This window comes from Lycium barbarum, chromosome 1, assembly GCF_019175385.1.
Source record: "Lycium barbarum isolate Lr01 chromosome 1, ASM1917538v2, whole genome shotgun sequence".
Classification (NCBI taxonomy): Eukaryota; Viridiplantae; Streptophyta; class Magnoliopsida; order Solanales; family Solanaceae; genus Lycium; species Lycium barbarum.
In genome coordinates this window covers 142,169,839-142,193,214 of record NC_083337.1, presented here as the reverse complement: position 1 = coordinate 142,193,214, position 23,376 = coordinate 142,169,839, and the positions used below count along the sequence as shown (strand labels likewise).

At 34.6% G+C, this 23,376-nt stretch overlaps 3 protein-coding genes across 3 annotated transcripts; all 3 read right to left on the bottom strand.

Annotated features, from left to right (window-relative positions):
* Positions 1-310: 310 nt before the first annotated feature.
* LOC132640947 (ubiquitin carboxyl-terminal hydrolase 3-like) lies at positions 311-8,339 on the bottom strand. The gene is made up of 9 exons (XM_060357757.1): positions 8,181-8,339; positions 7,309-7,440; positions 7,185-7,223; positions 6,202-6,313; positions 5,648-5,706; positions 5,487-5,561; positions 4,444-4,492; positions 3,702-3,778; positions 311-692 (listed from the first exon to the last, which is right to left on the bottom strand). The coding sequence occupies exons 1-9, from the start codon at positions 8,244-8,246 to the stop codon at positions 606-608; spliced, it is 696 nt and encodes a 231-aa protein (XP_060213740.1). The 5' UTR covers positions 8,247-8,339; the 3' UTR covers positions 311-605.
* A 1,607-nt stretch (positions 8,340-9,946) lies between these two features.
* LOC132640937 (uncharacterized) lies at positions 9,947-14,130 on the bottom strand. Its single transcript, XM_060357745.1, has 8 exons — positions 13,986-14,130; positions 13,866-13,902; positions 13,292-13,488; positions 12,648-12,684; positions 12,152-12,441; positions 11,771-11,807; positions 11,466-11,662; positions 9,947-10,949 (listed from the first exon to the last, which is right to left on the bottom strand). Exons 1-8 carry the CDS (start codon positions 13,995-13,997, stop codon positions 10,239-10,241), a joined length of 1,518 nt encoding a protein of 505 aa, XP_060213728.1. The 5' UTR covers positions 13,998-14,130; the 3' UTR covers positions 9,947-10,238.
* Positions 14,131-16,136: 2,006 nt separating this feature from the next.
* Positions 16,137-17,867, bottom strand: LOC132640926 (phospholipase A1-Ibeta2, chloroplastic-like). The gene has a single exon (XM_060357737.1). The coding sequence runs from the start codon at positions 17,816-17,818 to the stop codon at positions 16,211-16,213; it is 1,608 nt and encodes a 535-aa protein (XP_060213720.1). The 5' UTR covers positions 17,819-17,867; the 3' UTR covers positions 16,137-16,210.
* Between the last annotated feature and the right edge of the window lie 5,509 nt (positions 17,868-23,376).

The following is a 23,376-nucleotide window of genomic DNA, read 5'->3' as shown; positions in this document are numbered from 1 at the left end:
CCCCCTCGGGAAACAGAAACGCAATGTTGAAATAAACCATTGACGCAAGAAGTCTAATGTAGTCAAAAAATGAACGGCAAGATCAGATTCCCTTCATTCTGTAGTCTGAAGGAAAAATTGACATCATCGGGTTTTGATAATTTGACGGATAATACCAAAATTATGTATAAGATTTTGCTAACGGGCCATACCTTTAAACTTCTAGCTAGGAATGATATCTGCAAGAATGATGCCAACTCTCTCCAGCTCTGTGACCAACGAAAGTACAAAAAAAAAAAAAAAAAAAAATGTTTGTAGGGGGCACAAGAACTCATTTATGGCAATGGAAAGTGTGCTACACCATCACCAAAATAACCATTGAGCAAATATTATTGTTCCGCGTTGAAATTACTGCAACCATGTAGCAGAGTTATTCACCAATCGTGGAATGGTGAAAGCACTCATTTCTAATAAGAAACAGATTGCAAATATACGCATTACCAACAAGAAACATTGTACTGAAAAAGCAGAAACGAGACCATATTTAGCTCTCATACACTACACGCCCAAAGCTAAAATCTCAGCCATAAAAGTGTCTCTGCTTAGAAGCACTAGCTAGCACTAGTTCAAGCTCTTTTTGAAATGGCAATAACGTTGAAGGTGATTGAGTCTGGATTCTTCTTGATCATCTCTTGGATAACTCTAGCTGCATCCTGTAAATAGATGAGAAATGCTATATAGTCAAGAAGACATTTCTAAAACTTAGAGCCTGTTTGGCTGGGCTTAAAAAAAAGCTAAGCTGGAAACAGTTTCCAGTTTATAAGCCAAAAAAAAATAAGTTGGGGTAGCCTAACTTATTTTTTTTGGCTTATAAGCTGAAAATAGCTTATATGCTGCTTTAGATAAGCTAAGTCAAACGGGCCCAATTATTTTTTTTGGCTTATTTTAAGCACAAAATGGCTTTAAGCTGGCCAGCCAAACACTAAAAAAAGCTGAAAACAGCTTATAAGCAACTTATAAGTCAATCCAAACGGGCTCTTAATCAATGTACGTTAACATAACACGACTCCCGATTAACAGGACTCCCGCACAAAATGCAACCATCGTAGCCAACTAGTCACATAATGGGGAGATGAAGGGACCAGACATGGTGGAAGATTGGCGGAACCAGGAACTAAGAAAGGAACTTCTGTTTAAAAAGACTTCTAAAAAACACTTATAAGTTTACACGGTCATACAAGTATGTCAACTTTTGTTTAAAAGGACTTCTGAAAAGCACCTAAGTTACATAGTCTTACAAGTATTTACCAGAATAAACGGACTTCTGAAAAACACCCTAATCTTTTGTGATGCTGATGAAGAGCAACTGAAGATTTTGAGAGCAATTCTGGTATTGTTTGAAGGAATTTCTGAGTTACACATTAATTGGAGAAGAGTCACATATATTCAATTAATGGTGTAAATAATATGGAAGAATTGACCAGGATTCTAGGTGGAGAAGTAGGGGCACTGCCAACTACTTACTTGGGTATGCCTTTAGGAGCCAAATCAAAGTCCTTGAATATCTGAAACTCTGTGATTGAAAAATGTGAGAAGAAGCTATCCAGGTGGAAGTCACAATATAGATCTCTACAGGCAGAGTCAACACTTATAAATTCAGTTCTGGATGCACTCCCTATCTATATGATGTCTATTTTTTCCATTCCTGTTGGAGTGATTGAAAGACTAGACAAGATCAGGAGGGTCTTTCTCTGGAAGGGAGATTAAGATAAAAAAAAATCCATTTAGTCAAGTGGGATAATGTTCTATTGGGGAAGAAGCAGGGAGGACTAGGTATCAGGAATTTAAAGCTGCAGAGCAAAGCTTTAAGACTTAAATGGTTATGGAGGTATTCACATACACCTCAACCATACTGGGGAAGATCAAAGCAAAATATGGGGAAGAAAACAAGCGGATAACCAAGGAGGTGCATACTCCTTATGGTGTCAGTCCCGGGAGATCCATCAGAGCTCTTTGGCCTTTCTTGTGGAACCATTCCACCATTAAGGTGAGTAATGGTCACAAGACTTCTTTTTGGGAGGACAAATGGTTGGGAAACACTAAAGGAATTATTTCCTGACATTCATGGGCTGGCAGTAAACCAACACAAGAAAGTAGCTATGATATGGGACACTCATGGATGGAACCTTCAGTTTAGGAGAAACTTCAATGACCGGGAAATCAACACATTGACAGAGTTCTTTAGGCTACTAGAAGAGTTTAAGGGCACACAAGAAGGAGCAGATAAATTGTGGTGGAAAGAAGACAGCAAAGGCATTTACAAAGTGAGCACAGCATACAAATTTCTGAACCAGAGTAACCAGCAGGTGCAACTTTGGCCTTGGAAGCACATTTGGAAAGTGAAGGTACCATTCAAAGTTGCATGTTTCACATGGCTGTTGGCAAGGGAAGCAGTACTGACTCAAGAAAACCTAAAAAAGAGAAAATTCTCTCTTTGTTCCAGATGTTACTTGTGTGGTGAAGAGGGTAAGACAGTCAGTCATCTATTTACATTGTAGGATCACAATGCAGCTTTGGAGGATCTTTGTGAATCTTAGGGGCATTGTTTGGGCAATGCCAAATAGGATTACTAGTCTACTCCATAGTTGGGAGGAGGCAGGAATAGAAGCCTCGGATAGAGATAGATGGAGGATTATCCCAGCTTGCATTTGGTGGACAATATGTAAAGAGAGAAATTCAAGGTGCTTTGAAGACAATAGTAGTGATGTACAAAAGATCAAGTTGAACTGCATCAAACTTTTTTGTTTTTGGTGCGAGCAGATTTACCTAGAGCAGACTGAATCCATAATTGAAATCCTAGGCTCTTGTTAGATTTTCAGATTTTTGGGTCAGTTTTCTCACTTTTGCTGTAAATATGATTTCAGTGCACCCTATACACTGATTAAGTCAATACATACCAATGTTTCACTTTAAAAAAAAAACACTTAATGTAAGAGCAACAACTAAACCTTAATCCCAACTTATTGTTATTTCCTATAAGAATTTTTGGCTCCACCGTGTTCTCTTCTCAGCTATTCTAAATTGATTTTAAAGGATTGTAGAGCTAAAATAACTATCCTCAATTTGATTTTACGTTACTCTACTTAAACTTTTTATCATTTTCAACCATCACATTGTCACACCTAAATACCAGTGCATATAGAAGAGGTCTAGTTTTTGAAGAAATGTAACAGGCCACTTCTATTTTTCAACTTGCTTAGCTAAATAGTTAGAACATCATATATTGTATAACAACTATTACACCTTGATGCTGAAGCAGAAGAGAGGGGGGGTAGAGGTAGCTCGACATTGATTATCAGTACCGTTTAATTTTGAACAGGTAGAGTATCACTTAAATGTTGAATTTCTCCATCACAACTTATTTCTGTAAGACTAAAAAATGATATACATCTTTTAAGCAAATTAAGGGAAAAACTAAAAGACCTCCAATATGAAAGCAACTAACTTATCACATGTACTGAAGAGTTTCCTATTATAATCGATGAAGCCACGAAGGTTAGTCCGGGTGTGAAACAAGGAAATTAAACCACATTCACCCTGACTATTCGGACTAATTTATCATCGGTCAGTAAACTTCAAGAGAAAGCAATCAGAGTCCATCATGTGATGCTTAGACAGAAATACATTTTCCTTTTTCCCAGAGGATGGACGTAATTACTTACCTTTAATAAGCTGTTTGGAGAGGATGCACCATGTGAAATAGGTGCCGACCTCCTTCCATCAAGCTCGTAGAGTTTTCCTGCAATGTGACAAGCTTGTGTGACTTACAATTCTTCAGCCATCAAGAGTTGGGTCGAGCAAAGCTGAGGTGTCTAGCCAACAATCACTATACTATTGAAGTTGTGGACAAAGATAACGTCGTCATTTATATGGCAAGTAGAACCAGAAGCAAATAGTGATGCAATATGTTTTATCTCCCATAATATTAATTGACTCCTAGTGCTCCCTAATTTGTTATTGTTAAACAGAGAGAAAAAGAGGTTTCCCGTGATTCTATAGCACAAATTCAAGCTTCCACATTTTCACAAGAAAATTACAGCTAGTGAAATGTAAAGTGATGGAGATCCTAGACCCTCCAGGTGCTACTGTGTTCCATATAAACTCTCCTTAAAACACATCATGCAGACAGCTAATATTGGATTTATTGTTGACTCCCAACAATACTCAAAAAAAGTAAATGAACCTTTACAACTTTCTACACCAAAGCCATGTTAATAGATACTAGCACTCTAGCAAAAATTTGCAATGCTCAAGCACTCAGTTTAAACTCCAGATGACAAATGTCTCCCTTTTTAACTTGAAAGCAGAATGCAGACAGTGCTTAAGTGAATTTTACAGATCACACAAACTGAGAGAGAGAAAGAGAGTTGGGGTTTTGGGGGGATGGGATGGAGAAGGAAATACCATCAGCAAGCGTGAAGCAGATGAAATGAGTGTTCACATCGTCAGTAGCCTGCAGAAAGAACTCACCCAGATTGATGCATATAACACATGAAAAACATCAAAAAGGAAATATCGACATGTATTTTATATGTCATATTCATGGGATTGTTAAACCAACAAAAGGGATAATCACTTCAATGGGAAAACTGATATAGAGGAAGTTTACGACTTTATAGCCTTATATCCAATGTATTTAGCTTCACATCTTCAAAAGGATTTAACATAAAGCCAGCAAGTGTTTTTTCCATGTTCTATAAATCATATTCTAAAAAAATTAGAACTATCTTCTATGAAATTTTTAACAGATTTTGAACTGAGATTCACACGAAACTCTCAAACATTCTCCATATTGGCCGTGCATAATAAAAAACAAATAAAAATCTACTATTGGCGATAGCCCCTGGTAACATTTATCAGTTGCAAGAGCAAAGGCTCACAAATCCACAGAAGTGTGAGCTTTAGGAAGAGTAAACACGCTAGAGCCTAAGAAGAAGTTCTGGGTCATCAATCTCCAAACCATCAAAACCTCTGGTGTTTGTGTTGCACACAGTTGCCAGGCTTAGACGTACATACCAGCCTCCAAACATACCCAATTCCTCTCATGCCAAACAAGCCAGAGCTTAACAAGAAGATTGTTGGTCTTCAACAAACTGCAAACCATCAAAAACTCTGGTGTGTATTACACACAATTGCCACAGAAGGCTTAGAGGTGCCAGCCTCCTATAACACACCCAAATTATTTTTTCATGCCTTAAAAGACACCAACTCTATTCCGCTAGTGTCGAGTAGACAAAGAGGCTGTTTTAGCAGCTAACACACAAAGAAATGTCCAGAACTATGAGCTCCGGGAAATCTAAATGTATGAAAGCTCAAACCAAATATAGAAAGTTGTTCATCCTCAAACATTCGTTACATCAGCAACAGCTAAGCTGTTTCTACCATAATTAGGATGAGGACTGTTTATTTGAGATATACAAGAAACACATAGATTTTTCAATTCTGACCTCAGTGTCACCAGCAGTAGCTGCCACTGAATGTGCAACTTCCATTTCCCTATCGTTTTCAAGGAACAAAGCACGCTGCAAATTTAGAACCGAATGTACTAGCATTAGATGACTAGAAGGACATGACTGGCCACTAAATGCAATGAAGCCAAAACTAATACCTGCATTGGGTCCATGCTTGAAGTTGATTTAAAAAACTTGTCCAAGAATGACCCCTCGACTAAATGACAAAAAATAGGCATGTCAGGAATGGGGGAAAAAAGAACAGAAAAACTAGGACGTTAAAGATGGAAAAAAGAAAACAACAAAAAGGGAAGAAAAAAAAGATATAGGTAAGCATGTAAAAAATAAAACAAAAAATATATCTTCCGAGTTGACAAGAATGTCAATAATAAAAGAGCTTTGAGTAATCACCATAATTCAGAGCATTTCGTCTAACCGCCAAAATTCTCAAGATCTTATCTCCAGTCAGGCATTTCTCAAACTATGATATTGATTTGACTTAAGACCCTTTCCCCCTAACACTATCATCAATTATAGCATGACGAATCAAGCTCTTAACAGAGTAATATACAACTTATTTAACTATCCAGTTACGATACTACCAGAAACTCATAAGTATTCCCACCTCTAATATTACATATTAAATGCAAAGAGTAGAAACCTACATGGTGAGAACCAGTTCATGGTATATGTAGAACATCAAATGACTTACTAAGTTTTATCTGAGAGGTGATATTTCCGATAGCATGAAGAAGGCCAATTGTTCCGCATGCATTTCCCACTGTTTGTTTCATGAAGTAAACTGTACTACTGGGATCCTGCACCTGCCAGAAGCCTCTCAAGAATAGTTAAAGAATTATGAAGCCAAATATAAGGCATAAATGTAAAAACGCTCAAATGCTACATTGATTCGGCCAAATAAATAGAGAAGAAACAGATAATCAAGTATCTCTGGATAACTGAATTATTCAAATATTGGGAGATATTTAGAAGGGACGAAAAAAAAATGCTGTAGTGATGACTGATTTATGTGACTGATGTAAACATAAACTAAAGTTTCTGTTTCCTGTCAAAAAAGGGTCCATGTTTCCAGCCAAGTATTATATGACCTTGCAATGTCTATTAAAACTCATCTAGCAAACAACCTGTCTAAAGGACCGCTTAGACACACTGGTATGGTTTTACAACAGCACAACAACACCAACAACAACAACATACCCAGTGAAATCTCACAGGTGGGAATAGTTTTACGACAACAGCCAATAAAATAAAGCCAGAGTTCAAAGAACTAGGGAATGCTGTACACAGCAGGAAAGTAAGCAAAAAGGAACAAAAGAAATAATCAGAACCAAGTCGGAGAAAAGACTTTGGCAACTGATAGTAAGGAGATCAAACACTGGCAACTACAAATCCCCCCTCCCTCTTTCAAAAAGAAAAAAGGGGAACTTCCTAGGATCAGTGATGGACAAAGTTTCACATCAGGAATGCATAATAATAAAGCAGGAACAATGACATTATTAAGTAATTGCTCAACATTGACTATTTGCCACCAGAAACAAGAGAGACTACAAGTAATAATTTGATTAACAGAAACAAGCTGTTAGCATTCATCAATAACAAGAAAAAGAATCTAAAGTTGGAAGCACTGAATTAAAGAACATGAGTAGGTTATAAAGAAATGGTCATCCAATTCACCTTTGTTTCGCTGTTTTGCTTTATTCTCTCTTCTTCACTCTGCACGCAAGTGGGCATAAAATTAATTAGCTGACCAAAATCATTGACATATACCAGTTAACATCAAACTAAAACAACAACAAACCTGTTTTGTGAGAGGATAGAGAAATAAAACAGCAAGCACTGGCTTCGGCACCATCTCCAGAAGCTCTTCATCTAACCCATAAACATCACAGCACTCTGCCTCATTCGGTGGAACACCAAGACCATAAAGAAACTGCTCAATGAATAAGCACGTAAATCAGGAACTTCATTATTTTTTTTTTCGTTTCTACTTTCATGTATATAATTTTCCTCCTCCTTCAGTCTCTCGTGGATTAATGAACCATTCATATAAATTTTGTTTAAATGCTTCTCAACCAAGTTAAGAAATACCATCTAGTAGTTATTTCATATACTAAAGTCAAACATTATCAAATCTAATTCATCATCGAATAGGGCATTCACCGCTTCATGGCATAGTAGGAAACATACTTGGTTGATTGAGTTAGCAAATGTAAATCAGTTCTCAACCAATATTTGCGTCTTTCTTGTTTTTTACTTGTAATAACACCCAAGAACATCAATCCCCTCGATCCCATTTTTATATGAAACTACAACTACTTGACTACCCTTTTTTCATATATCTTACACCCCCTTCTTTTTCAATTTTCTCGTCTTACTTCCCTTTTTGCAACTCTCTAATTCCAACTTTCCATATGACATGTTTAAAGACCACAAGATTAAAGGGCATTTTGATATATTCTATGTATCTTTAATTTAAGATCACAAGATTCAAAAGTCTTATTTATTTTCTTAAATGTCATGCCAAGTTAAAATCAGAGAAATAAAACATTAAATATTATCTGAGATGGTAAAGATTATTTGAAATGTCAAAATTTCAGTAATCAGAAACCTAAGAGGATATATATAAATCTATAAATGAAAATTGAACAGATAGGGGGAAAAAAAAGGTACCTGATTCATGACATCAGGGTTGGCTTCAAGAGGAAGCCATCTCTTAGAGGAAGTACTTTCAGCCATGGGGACTTCTTTTCCTCTTTGTTTAGCAGTTTAGACACCTGTATTACTTTACTGTCTCTGAACCTCGATCGCCTTGTGTCCCTTTATATATACTTACTTATGGGAAAGGGCTTTATCATTTTCATGCACCATTGTGCCTTTTTGTAATTTTTTCTTCTTTTTTTTTCTTGCAATTAATGGTTTTGTATAATTAAAATAGAAGAAATGATTTGCCAAAATTTCTTGTGATTCTCGATGTTGTTTACCCCAATTTTTTATGCATATTATTATATATCAATTTTTATAGCCTTTTTTTAAGGTAGTCCAAAAATGTACACAACCAAGAACTTACTTTTAACATTTCTGTCTGCAGCACTAACCGCTATTTAAGTCTTGAAATATAGAAATCTCCTTTTTCTTAAGTTTAAAAAAAAAAATGAATACTTATTCTGTATATATATTAACTGAGTTATTCGTAGGTAAAAGTATTTTGAAGAATTTAAACCACTCGAGAGTGTTTTATGTTGCTAAATCTCTAACAAGCACTACAACAATAACAAGAAATACTTTTGAACTGACGCATTTGAGTTTCGAATATATTTCGTTGTAAACATCATTATAATCAAAAGAAGCATGTTGGTCAATTTGTATGTTAAAGATTTATTCGGTTACAAAATTTCAAATGACATGCTTTTATTTATGAGTTATAACTGTAACTACATGAATTTTGAGCAGATCTACATTTCCATTTATCTTTATTTTTCAATTTAACCGTTTGGTATCTGAAGCCAATTGGCTTGACTAATTCGAATTCATGTCGAGTAGACCTAATAAAACGTTGAAACGTCCCTTACCAAGAAGTACTTCAACCTATCTAGTTAAAAGCTGCACATAAGCTATGAGCACACATCTGTCGAAGTGTAAGTAGTATGAGCTGACATATATAACAATGAACATAGCTGACAAATTTAGTTTGTTTAAGTGTTACTCCCTCCATTCCATATTAAATGACCTTTTAGGCTTTTTATTTTATTTCAAAATAAGTAACACTTTAGGATTTCAAAAATAAATTAATCCTATTCTTTCAAACTTACCCTTATTTATAATTAAGAATCATTAAATAACTTTTCTTTTTCTAAGCATTAATTAGGGGTAAGTTAGTAAAAATACTCATAATTTTCTAGGAGTAAGTAATTTCTTAAATGGTGTGCATGAGCTAAAAAAGTCACTTATTATGGAATGGAGGGAGTATTTGGCGAGAGACAGTGTAAGCCAATATGTTGCTTGTAGCAGCTGAAGGAGAAGTTTATTCCTTCCAACCCAAATCCTGATGTGCTGATCAACTAATTTACTCAATTTATCACCACGAACATTGAGCTTATACATGTAAAGAAAAATAATTTCATGATAATGATATTACTTCAATTAAGTTGATTTTTTTTTATCAAATATCGATGATCACTTGCTTCCCGTGACCTAGTCAGAATCAGTTTACTAATCCCTTTTCCTGTTAAAGTGCTTGCACTATCTTACGTTCAACATAAGACACAAATGGAAGTAATGCAAAACGTATCTTAAGCATTTAAACAAGAAAGATTTCTGCAAACGCAGTGGTTTTACTCACTGCAGAGGATCAACCTGTTCACAGATTCATGCATTTTACATGAAACTTTTTTCATTCAATAATGCAGACCAAACTTCACAACGAAAAGCTCATAGTCTGAGGTAGAAGCCTTGGATCTTATACATCTTTCATTTTAACTAACACCTTAAGGCCCTTACCCTATGCAAGTATATTACCCTACTAGCGTAGGGTAAGGGGAGTGTACATCAGATGCAACTTTGCCCTTAGACTTCTGCAAAGAAAGTGTTTCCCTATTTCAAAACCCAAAAGAGCACTTTATCATTGTGCCAAGACTTGTTTTCACATCTTTCACTAGCTAACATACGACAACCATTTTGAATTCTACCATTCTTGATATCCATATTTCTCTTCATGATAATGTACTAGACTTAAGCTCGACGAACCCATTGCTCTAGTCGAAGCTGCTTTAAAGGAGGACCAAGATTTGGCTTAGTCCTCTGGGGGCACCGCCATTTTCCTGTTGTCTCCAAAACACTAGGATTCAAGTTGGTTGTTTCTGCAAGTGCCTTTCTTGTTAAACCATGCTTGTGGCAGTTTGATGCAACAGTAACCCCACTTAAAGGAGACTGCTCTGCAGCAGGCCTTGGCAAAGGACTTTCCTTGTGCACTTGGTTATTTCTGCCTTTTCTGGTTGATCTAAAACCATTCTCTTGTAAGTCATTTATATGATTTTCTTTGTCCATCATTTCCTCAGCTTGCCTTTTGGATAGCTTCTGACTTAACACACTTGTCTCTGAACTACTTTTAAATTCCACATCATCAGCAGGTTCAACAATATCTTCAGATTTTGAGCTGTTCTCTGCAGAATCCTTCCTGTGAATTGCATGTCGATATAATTTTTCACCTTCGGAGCTTGAATGATTAATGATACGGGATACTTTGCAGTTAGTTTCTTGAGGGGACATAGTCTCCGAATTGTCTCCAGCGGTTTTACTGTCTTCAATTACCATGTCACTGTATCTTGGTGAACCACATTTGCTGTTCTGCATTGTCTTGTAATATGGAGTATGTTGAGAAATCCTTTCAAGAGACATTTCATTGGACACTCCTGTGTTATTTGGGCCATCAGCATCCAGATCCTAAAGTTTACAAAGGTAAAGGTATCACCAAGGGAACTTAAGACAATATGGTAAGGTAGAACTTCAGTTATGTAGTTGAAGTATTAGTTACCTTCTTTGCATGAGAAACGATTCCATAACTAACAGAATTGGAGATGAGATGGTTTATTTGCGTAAGTAGCTTTCAGCCAACTCAAAAACCTCTTACCAACTAAAGCCAAAATAGATCTTTTAGTGTTCCTCTCTATGTCTTATTGTATGTTCCGCTATGTGATCCCTCATTGTAACTCAATGTAATCTTATTGTATAAACTAGGGACTAGCCCCTCCACGCAAAAAGGTCTGTGCAGTCTCTCACAGACAAAATTTACTATATTTCCACCTGTTTGGTGATCTACAGCTTAAGGTTCATAAAAATTTACCTCGGGAGTGTGCATTCAATAAGCCTACATCTAGATCATGACTTCGCGAAGAAGTGATGATTGAAAGGAGAAAGAGAAAATAAGTTGAAATATAAAACCAAGTAGATCAAGAGTACCTTTGAGACAGGTCGATGCTCATTGTGGATAAAACCAGTTCCTAATGAATTCCTCGAATTCTGAGGTTCCCCAAAGCCACTATACACTTTGTCATCTAATTCTTTCTCATGATCTGGAAGTATGGAATCTTGAATAGTATCCACATTTGGAGATTCGTAAACATAGCTAGAGAACCAGTTCCGAATGTCTGGAGGTTCTGATAAAGACCATACAGGAAAATAAAGATAAGCATTAACAAAAACTATCATTGCCTGCTTAAAAAAATGGAAACTCTTATATTAGGAGATGAAAGGATCACGCTTACCTGAAGCAAGTGAAATGTCATCTGAAGAGTCCACATCCTAAAGACACAAGTACAGAAAATCATGGTTTAGGAAGAGAACACAGGAGAGACAATCCAAAAACAAATCCCAAATTGTGCTGAAAAGGGAGTTCATTTGTACATGACTTGATTTTTGTCAATCCATACAAGATTTTGCAAGTTTTCCTCACAAAATTGCACATATACTTGTGATGAAATAATTTTGAGCTTTAAGGACTATAGGGAACATGCTAATGAAACCTGTAGGTATAATCAGAGAAAATCAAACCATTCCTATCCAAATCCACCACCAGGACCGAGCACTTTATAATAGATTGACATGGATACCATTCCAAAGTTTGCAACGAGAAATTGAAGCAATACCTGAACTATCCTTTTGTTATCTGCAACAAAGTTTGTACACTGAGCAAGGCCCTTCAAAGCTGCATTGAAACCAGAAGACAAACTATCGCTTTTCCCATTTGTTCGATTTTCAGCAGAATTATATTCCTCCTTGCTGTTGATGCCTGCTTTGCATCCTCTGGAGCTAGTATCCTCGTTGAAACCGATGTCAATTGATTCAGGGACTCTAAAATCATCACTATCAGCCGATAGGGGAGTTTCAGGTACATAACTTGAGAAACAATCCTCGGTATCTAAAGGCTCTGATAGCGCTGCCATAAGGACAGAAAGTTAGCTTCCTACGAATTTGATATGAGCAAATTTGATGTGCAAATTTAAGGGAAACAGAAAACCGGAATCTTTAATTGTTGGTCTAGTTTCCCAGCATGTATAAGGTTCTAAATTTCACTTCTTTCACTGAGATGCCAGAAAACAATAGTAGGCAATACTTCATACTATGTAGAAGAGCCTAACTTACCAGAAGAAAATGAGAGATTATCTGAAGCTCTCCAAACCTGTGAAACAACTATCGAAGTTATATTACTAATCTCAGAAAATGATATTCAGTAAAAATGAATTAGAACTTTTAATAAGGAATCTACTATTGTTACAACTTTCAAAGCTCCAAGTGACTATAGGCTAAACTCAAGAAGTGGAAGCAAAACTCTTCAAAATTCAGACACTAATGCAAGGGTTTATGAATATAATCAAACCTTATGATCACAAGGAACTGCATAGCGTAATTATAATATCCCCATGGCTTAAACTTTTTAACAACAGGGTTAAATTTTTCCTTCTTTTTCCCCTTCCTCGTGAGGGGGTTGATTCAATCCAACAACAACAACATACCCAAAACAAGAAACTACGAGAATAGTGCTAATACTACAAGTAAGAAAGCAGGTACACATAGGACCACCAAGCCTATCCAGCAAGAGAACACTTAACTACCAACTAACCTTCTACCCTTATCCGCAACCTTCAAACCTCCTATCTACGGTCATGTCATCAGGAGGGGGTTGATTCAATCCAACAAATTCATTTTTCTTTCCACAAATTTAAGTGGGAAAAAGGGGGGAAAACCTAAAGGTAAGGGTTAAAAGATAAGACCAGAAGCTCAACTACCTTAAATGGAAGTTCGATATCTCCTTGTGAAGCTACACTCTCACCACATAGCAAAGAATTATCATCTATCTTTCTTTTTCTGCCATCTCCAGCATCAATTTTTCTGGAGCCATCAGTGTCTTTTAAATCATCAATCCCACTCAAAACCAGTGATTCATACGCATAGCTTGAGAACCAATTTCCAATATGAGGAGGCTCTATTTGTAGAAAACGAAGGAAAAAAACCCAAATTAGAAAAACAATGGAAGGAACATTCTACATGACTACAGCAACAACGTGGAGGTTGGGAATGGTAAAGTGTAAGCAGACCTTACCCAACCTTGGGAGGTAGGGAGGTTGTTTCTGGTAGACTCTTGGTAAAGGATAAGCAAATCAAAGCAATATAAAAAGCCATGGAAAAATACGATAAAGGGATATTAAGCAGAGAAAATGAGCATTAACTACCACAAATTAATGCTATAACCGAAGTACAAATAGTAGCAGAAATCAAAGGACGGGAAACTATAAGAGTAATACTACGACCGCTAATATGAACGAAAATTCAAGATGACTCTTTGGGCAAAATTAAACATACCAGAAGGAAGCGATAGTGAGTCTACAGAATCCAACACCTGCAGTTAATCATTCAGTGAGAAGTCTCATTTCTTTTTGCTAACCGAAAAAACCAAAAACATTAAGGAGCTTTTGAAATTACCTGCCTAGACATCTGGCAACCTTATTATCAAACAAACAAGAGCACGGACAAAGATTAAAAACTGATGTTAAAGTGTGAAAAGAAGGGCTCTTAAGAATTTTTGGATCTAGATAATCTATAATGGCGCACCTATGTTAAAATTTTCAAATTTGTTAGTATTTCCCGGGATAAATTTTTCATTTGCCTGAAATTCCACATTTCTCCTGTATTATCGACTTAGCTGCAGAACTGGTCCACTAGTTTATCTTTATTACACTTATGCACATAGAAAGGCCATTTGGCTGTTCTGGTTTGGTTTTAGTATAAAAAGGGTCCCTAGCTTTGAAAAAAGAACCAATTGTTATTCTTTTAATTAATAAAATCATTGTTGCATGCTCTTAGTCTTATATGTAAGTCTAGGGTCGTTTTGAGTAAACATAATTAGCAAACTGAAGGAGGAATTTGGCTATGCATGCAACTTTTCCTGGAACAACTTTACTTGGGTCTTTGCACTTTATGCAAAAGTTTTCAAAAGATTTTTGGATTTATGATAAGTCTCTATTTATTTTTATTAAGATTAACATCTGAACCTGAACGTACCTTAGGATATTAAATAATTGTATTAAGATATAAATATTAGGTAATTAATATTGTTTGATTTCTAAACTTTTGAAATTTAAAAAAATTGTCGTCATTTAAAATTAATAATTATAAAATTATAAAATATTAACTAATCCAATATTATACCAATAAAGTAACCTTTAAAACTTATAGTATATAGTAATAGGTGGTAGTCATGGTGCTGATCATGATGGTGGTTGATAGTGATGTTGGCTGATTGTGGTGATTGTTGTGTGGTCGTGGATAGCAGTTAGTGGTGTTGATAGTTGACAATAGTGCTAATGTCGGTGGTTGATGATGTGGATCGCGCGCGATTGATAATTGTGATGAAAGATAGGTCTTAATCTTTCGGAATGTACTATATATTCAAACTCATTAAGTGATTGTAAAATAGAAACTTGATTAATTGAGATTCAAATGATTAAGATTTTGACCTAAGACAAAAGCACTTAAGATGTGCTTTGTATATAGAGAAAAATATTTTTCAATCTTTTAATGTTTGATTGATCAAAATGCGTTGAGAAACATTGTTTTACGAAAACCGATTTCTTAAAATCAGAAAAATAACTTTGGCATTGGGAATAAGAAAAACAAGTTCCATAGATAATGTTGCACACTCATTGTTTCCCCCTCCCGCTCCACTTAGACCACTTCCACCTCCCACTCCCAATCTCTCCATTTCACTCTAACCATAACCATTTGCCTAAATTATATATAAATGTTCGTGGGACAATATTTTTTGCTAACTCCCAAATAACAAAAAGTAAGTAAGAAAATCACTTATTTACATATCAAGCACACAATGACTAAGATGTAAATAATTAAGATTTAAAGCTTCATTAAGTGCAAATGAGTGTAGTTTAAGCGTGCTTCTAATATGACTCAATTACAAATACAGTACTATCTGTATTTCAAAATTATCATTAACCTCCAATAAATTGTGAATATATATAGTACAAAATATAAGTTGCTTAATTAAGTTCCAGATTTTTTTATGTATAATATATGGTTGTAAATTATTTACTTTTGAAAAATATGGAATATATCCTCAACTAAATATATGAAAATAAATTAAGGCGGAATAACTAAAATGCACATTAAAGAAAAAAGTATAAAGTTCCTACATACTATAAATTATGAAATTTCATGAAAGAGGATAAAGGTTTATGTCTCCCACTTGAAAAATTCTATCCACATTTTTCATTAGAAAATAGAATAAATATTTTTCACATGCATCTCTAGTATGAAATTTTTCAATTGGAGATCAGTCAAATTATTTGATGAGATCCACCAGTCATTAGCAATACTCCATAATACATTGGTAGTACTTGGAAAGTTTCCGGTTTATCGGTGTTATTACTTTTATTAATTAATCCTTATATATTCTCGCTCAAAGAGAAAAAAGGCATAAACTCGTTTTCCCCCATATCAATCAGTTTATTAGTCTTTCCATGTCTTCTTTATTGCGCATTTAGTGATATTTTACTTAAAACCTACATACTAATTAAGTTATTCGAAGCTGAAGAAGATAAAGAAGGAGAAAAGCAAGTATGTCGAAAACATATACTTCTTGTTACTCTTACTTCTTTTGTACATGAAATATACATCCCCTGCTAATATATATATCATGATGAAGGACTAGGCAAACAACTAGACCTAGGGAAATTATGTTCTCTATCAAGACTGATAGTCAAATCCTTTCCCTTGCTAGTGTAAAGTCTTTTAAAATTAGACCTTTGTTCATTTAGCAGCCTCACAAGACTTCTCTTGGCATTAGGCCTAAATGGACAATCAGATGCCGTAAATCCATCCACCAAATGCAAGTACGCCTCTAAATCATGGCAACATGCAACATCCGCGTTAGGCTTCAAAAAGGGTGACATTCTTGTGTCAACTCGAAATTCAGTCCCGACGTGTGAGTATGCCCATGGCATCCTACAATCTAACATCTCTAAAACACGACCCGCACCCGATTCTCTAAGCTTTTTGTCGAGCGCTTCGCTCACAAACATGCCTGGAACTCTAGTGATCACATCTTGATTATTCACGATACGTAACACCTTAACGTTGTTATCGTTAAGACGATCTGCAAAACCTCTGTTGCCTACTCGTGGGCCACCGAAGGAAAACACCGCCACGGGCGGTGCATCCGGTACGCACGTACTTAAATCATCCGCTACTAAAAGGGATAATGCCGCACCAAGACTGTGTCCAGTAACAGTGATGCTTAAAGGCTCACCTTTGTATCGTTCAATCAATCTTTGCACCTCATTAACTACTGATTCAGCTAAACTCGGAACTCGATGACCACTTGTTTTATACAAGCTCAAAAATCCACATTCTACTTTAGACTGTACTACTCCTTCAACAGAATCATCGGCATTTTGTTCCACTAACAAGTCCCGAAAATTCTCCGCCCACTCTAAACACGTGGCAGTACCCCGTAACGCGATAACAATATCCCTCCTCCCCATTCTTTGAATCTCACTCCTGTCATCACACACCGCCACGTAACCAATCCAACTAGACCTCTGAGTCATCCATCCGAGATCAGGCGCCACGTCATCCACCCACTTAGGCAACCCAATAGACGAAGTTGCATAGAGGCTCTTGGTCACTTTGTACGACCTATCCGGCAACGCCACGTGTCTCTCGGACGGACACTCTTCTGCTGACGTGGCGGGGTCAGAATGAAAACAGTGGTAAGCTGCCTGGATGAACTCCCCGTATCGAATTAATTCTCTTCGGAGATTTTCGTCCAGTGGATCAAGCAGACCTAGCCAATTATTGCTACCATGATATTCCTTCCATCGATTAGCAAGATTGTTTCTAGGAGAATATTCCATTGATTTAGATGACAATAGTCTCTTTAGTCTATTTAAATGCCTTGGGGACATTTCTTCAGCAGCTTTTCTCATCTCATCAGGCCAAATATTAGCCAAATTAAGCCCTTCCAACAAGTTTCTTCTCCTTTTTTCTAAAGACTCATTACTGGATTGTTCAACTACTGGGTTTGAATTTGAATCAAGTGGGTTTGTCTTTAATAGAAGCTTTTCAAGATTGGAAATGTGTTTTTTTGTCATCTCTGTAGATGATGATGATGATGATGATGAGAGTGTTTTTACAGTTTGTGCATTAACTGCAGTGTTTAATATTGGACAACCATTGCACTTTAAGTTAACTGCATTTGCCCGAAAAAGATGAAGATTTGGAAGCGTTGTTCCGATCTGCATGTTTTAGAGAGAGAAAAGGGGGACAAAAAGGTGAACTAGTGGATAGAATTGATCAGCTTGATTATTTATAGAGGATAAGGTTTCATATTGAGGCTAAATGTTTTCTTTAATTACAACTAAGAACCCTAGTGGGGAAATGGCTACAGTATGATGAAAAAGATGGACGGTATTTGAGTAATTGTGCATTTATGTTACTCGGATTAATTAAATTGTAGAAAATAAGAATGTCCCTCATGGTACTCGTGGGCTCCCTAATTAGCTGCTAGCTAATCTCTTTCCTTTTTCAATTCGATTCAAATGTCAAAAGCGCCCTTTTATTATGGTTGACAAAATGAGAACGACGAGAAGCGCCTGCAATTTTTTTTCTCCACAATTCCTCCGATTCTTGATTTCAACATACCACATGTTTTACACCTCCGACCATTTTTTATGTCCTGTAATTGCATTTGAGTCAGATTAAATTCGAATAGCGCGTTGCAGGATTCATTTTGGGCCCGGACAACACTTCTAACGAGATTTTTTTTAATTTCCAAAGCTTGAACTCGAAATTTCAGATTAAAAGTGGAGGAACCCGGACCATCCCACACAACCCTATAGACACCTCCGACCATGTTTCAATAGATGATTGAAGAACTTAGTCTGCAAAATTTGCAAAGTTAATTAACTTTTTTAGCTTTAACTTTTTATATTCTACTGGATATTCTTAATTATAGTAAAATTTATAATGATATTATGTATTTTTAATCATCTTATTTTATTTTAAAAAGACTAGAAAATTGATGTTTGAATTAAGATATAATAAATAAAACAGAAAAGGACTAAAAATGTCCTTGAACTATTGAGATAGAACAATTATGTCTTTCATCTACTTTTAGGCAAAAATGCTCTTATAACGTCAAGTGAAGCTAAAAAAAAAATTAGTTTATACTAATTTACATTTGATGTGAAAGTCGTTAATTAGAAAGGCATATATATATATATATATATATATATATATATATATATATATATATATGTATATTCCACTTGGGTAACTAGAAAATTCCTATTTTGTGCCAAAAACTAAATGAATGATATAATTGCTCTATTTACAATAGTTCAAGAGCATACATGCTTTACTTCTTTTTTTTTTCCACATTTGCTTTACTTGGCTAATGGTAAGAGCATTTTTATGCCATAAAATTAAAAGGTTTGACTTCATGTATTGAGCCTCTTTATTCTTTTTTGTACTCGAAAAGAGAACTTTAAGAACAATTAGCACTAATATAATTTAAAATAAACCTCACATTAAAATAAATTATATAGTACTACTATCTATTTTAGCATCTACCGAACAATTACTCTCTTCAACCAAATTTCTTGAGTCTTGACGACTCCTTTCTCTTACCAAGGTTCATTGTAACCAATATAATTTCCAGAGGAAATTCATTTTCTTAAACTAAAATTCAATTATTTAGAAATTATGCTAAAAAATACTACAGTACAAGGCATATACGAATATAAAAATGGGGAACGAATACATTTATGATATATTAGTCAAAACTCATTTCAATCTTGAAGCTAGCAGGTAGTGTCAAATATTTGAAAACAAATAGTACTAAACAAAATATATTGTACATAAAATTCTTCACTTTGAACTTTTTGGGTATGTTTGGTATACGAAGGAAAATTTTAATCATGGAAATTTTTATCTAATGTTATTATTTTTTGGAAAATATGTGATTTTCTTATTTATTGTGTTTGGTACATAAGTAGAAATTTTGTTAGAATATATAATCTAGGCAAACATTATGGGGTGAACGGTGGGGGTAAGGTGTCGAGGTGGTGGGATGAGACTTTCCAAGGTTCCCAAACGGAAAAAATAGTAAGCATAGACGCGACGTAGCCAACTTGGAATTTCCTGTGAGATTTATTAAACAGTCGAGGCTAAATGGAATCCGTTTGGAAGGATCAACTATTGAAAAGGGACGCCCCGAAAAAAGATATGAGGTGCTCGGAAATGGTTGAAGTAGTTGAATAGGAGGATCACTATGACTATAGCCCTTGGTAAGTTACCAAAGACAAAAATGATTTATTTGATATTATGGATGGGCTATGGGGGTGAACACTTGTTTTCCCTAATTCCACTAGGGAAGTCATTTTTCTTATTTTAAGGAACTTGCTTTCTTAGAAAATATTTTCCAAAAATTTTGACCAACCAAATATGAAAAATTGAAAATATTTTCTTCACACAAAACACACCCTTTACTTTGTATGCGTTTCATCTCATGGTTTCAAACAATGGTTATTTCAAAAAGAAATTAAATATAAAACTTAACCCATAAGTTTATATTTTGTAAAAAAAAAAGATTCATAAGTTGGTAGATATTTTTAACAATTACTCCCACCAACAATTTACCAACCTTTATTTATGTCTACCATGTGGAGGATTATGTTAAAGAGTAGTTACATTACTATTCATGTTAAATTATCTTTTTTATTGAACTAAAGTTTGATTAATTGATGTTGTATTTTTTAGAAAGGCCTTTTAGTAGCGTATTAATTTTGTTATGAACTATAACTTCCTCATTTGGTAAGATTGTATAAGAATTGAGAATATTTTGATAGTTTTCACAACTTGTGATTTTTATATCTATAAGAAAAATACAACTTAAGAAATCTAAATTGCATGTCCAAATATGATTTTATCTCATGGTTTCAAACCATCGTTTCAAACCATGTCCAAACGGCTCTTTATCTACTTCCACGACAAATTACCCACTATTACCGAATCGATCAAGTCTGAAATATAGTACTCTAATTAAACAGTAAACTTCAAATATCATATGATTTGAGTAAGTGGTGGTCCAATTATTAGACCTTCGACGCAAGAGTTGTTCTATCTTCCTTTCTGATACTTCATCTTTCGTAAGCTCCCCGAAATAAAGTAATTCCTACCCGTTGTGATCAACAAGCTCTTTTTCACATCATCAACCTAGGACTTAAATTCCATTTGCTCCAATTTTCTCAAGTCAGTCGCATCTAACCACAGTTAAGTATTAAAAGTCTAAGTACAATCACGTGTTATACACATTTACTAGTAAATTTGTCCGCACTTTGCGCGGTTAAAAAAATTAAAAAGGAAAAGAAAGAGTTAATGAGAATGATAGACTTCATTTACAATTTATTAATTTCTATTAACAAAATAAATGGGATTCGTAGTTTGATGCATTGTTCATGACCTATTATCGCGAAAAAAGGAAGTAAAACCAGGAATTTATAAATAGAGATATATCTGATGTAATTTTCATATATTAACTTGCCTAATTTTGTATCTCGATGAAAGATGAATATACATATAAAACTCAAAATTTAAAAATTATACTCGAGCTGCACATGCATAAAGGTAATTGGATATATTTAAAAAATATAGGAAAATAAACATAATCATCATTGATGGTTGCAGTATGATTTCTTGATATTGAATCACAAAAATAGATTACAAATTTTTTAATTTTTTTTCCCATATCAACTCATCCCTAGGTCTTGGGTAATCACTAACGAATTTAAATCAATCATGCCAATAACTAACAAAATTTATAAATCTTGAGTTTTGACATATAAACATATCGAGTAAATTCTCTATTTGTATGTACTCCTATTAATTTTTAATATAAGTTATTTAAGTTCTATTGTTTCTTATAGCTAGTAGGTTGTATATTCTTTTGTCTATTTTCTCGTCAAAAATAAAAGCATTTCAGGGAGCAAAAGGGAAAAATATGATCATATAGCGAATACATAATGGATGCAATTCCATTCTATTGCAAACAAAAAATATACGTTCTCCTTTTCTTCCTTCATTTTTTTTTTTTTTTTTTTGGCCTTCTTTTCCCCTTATTCCTTTTGTTCTCTTCTTTCTCTCACCATTATTACAATTTCCGCTTTTTCAAATTGTCTTCCTCCTTCTCGGCATTTTTATTTCCAATTTCTCATCTCCAACCTAAAATTTTCATAATCGAATTTTGTCAAAATCGCTTCTCCTATTTTTCAATACCTCATCAGTTACACCTATAAATTATCATAAAAGATGGGATTACGAATATCTTAAAGGTCGAGATGATCATAGATATAGTACCTTTAAGGCATAGCACAAAAAATGAAGATCTAAACTACTTCATTCGAAACCAAAGAAAAGTGGCTATATCATATCATATATAAGAAGAATCTTTTTTAAAATAGATTGTTACATCTCAATTAACAATGAATAACGTAATAAATAAAAAAATAAGAAGGAACCTTTGAATACAACATAGATTTAGGCAACCAAATTAAGAGAAGAATTTAGTTGTGATAATATAAAAAAAAAAAAAAAAAAAAAAACGAAGCATAAGAAAAAGGGAAAAAATCAACAGGAGAATAATTTTGATATGACGAAGAAAGCATATTTTCTCACATAATTATTGTGGAATTACCATAGTTATTTAACTTTATATTACTTCTGATATGAACAGAATAAGTCCTCTATCATGTATGTACAGAATCAACAAAAGGTCCACATATGTCCTCTATCATGTATGTACAGAATCAACAAAAAGTCCACATATTAACTTATGTACACTGATCACTCTCTAATTTCGTCATATTTGTCATCTCCCTAGATTGGCACAGCACAAAAGCTCCACACCCTTCTTGTAGATTGGTTTGTGTACCAATCTGCATCAAAACTCAATAGAAAGAAGCATCAGTATCATTCCATGACTCAATATGGAATAAACATGAGTGAATTAAGCTGTGGAATTTCTCCTCTTATATTTGCCTAACAAAACAAAGCTGTTGTCACTTTTAAACTTCCTAATGAATGGGGAGGTTTAATATTGGCAGGTAATGGAGCAGTTATTCTCCACAAAGGAGTCTGAACGTGTGTAATAATTTTTGACTCAAATAGCTGTTACTTGGGATTTATTGTCCAAAAATATTTAAGGCTCTGTTAGTCAATTTAATCAGTAGATTATATAGACAAATGAAGAAAAAAATGCAAAAAAAAAGAGATAAAAAGATAAATATGAATGCTGGTCATACAGAGGTGTCACATCACCTTATTTATGCATAGTTTTATATTATATATAGATTGGTATTGTGTAAATATCGGCTACGAATAAGTTTTTATCCATCTATAAAGAGATTTTAAAACATGTCTTGAATTTTGAATTTTATACATTTCTAGCCTTATAATCATAGTCTGATATATATATTTTTAATAACTGTGATGTTCGGATCAACTAATGTCTGCCTCAACTAATCTACAAGGTAAATTACAAAAACAAATTAAAAAACTGAGTAATTACACCATTTTTTTACATCGGTTTTAAAAACCCCCCATAATATGCAACACAATTCATGTCTAGCACAAATACATAAAAAATTTATTTGCCGAGACTTTGACAGATGAGAATAAATCACTTTTTTTTTTCTCTGCTTAAATTTGAACATAAGATCTTATAGCTCATGTGGTGTTATGAACCACTTCATTAACCATGAGGTTCTTACCTTTGGTGCATATATTTTTATACACTTTGTTA

Coding starts and splice junctions, on each gene's coding strand:
- LOC132640937 (XM_060357745.1), bottom strand. Junction 11,663..11,770: donor TGACATTTCACTTGCTTCAG/GTAAGCGTGATC, acceptor GGTCTTTATCAG/AACCTCCAGACATTCGGAAC. Junction 10,950..11,465: donor AGCATCGACCTGTCTCAAAG/GTACTCTTGATC, acceptor TGTAAACTTTAG/GATCTGGATGCTGATGGCCC.
- LOC132640947 (XM_060357757.1), bottom strand. CDS start 8,246: ATGGCTGAAAGTACTTCCTCTAAGAGATGGCTTCCTCTTGAAGCCAAC. Junction 6,314..7,184: donor AGCAAAACAGCGAAACAAAG/GTGAATTGGATG, acceptor GGCTTCTGGCAG/GTGCAGGATCCCAGTAGTAC. Junction 5,562..5,647: donor CAAGCATGGACCCAATGCAG/GTATTAGTTTTG, acceptor CTAAATTTGCAG/CGTGCTTTGTTCCTTGAAAA.
- LOC132640926 (XM_060357737.1), bottom strand. CDS start 17,818: ATGCAGATCGGAACAACGCTTCCAAATCTTCATCTTTTTCGGGCAAAT.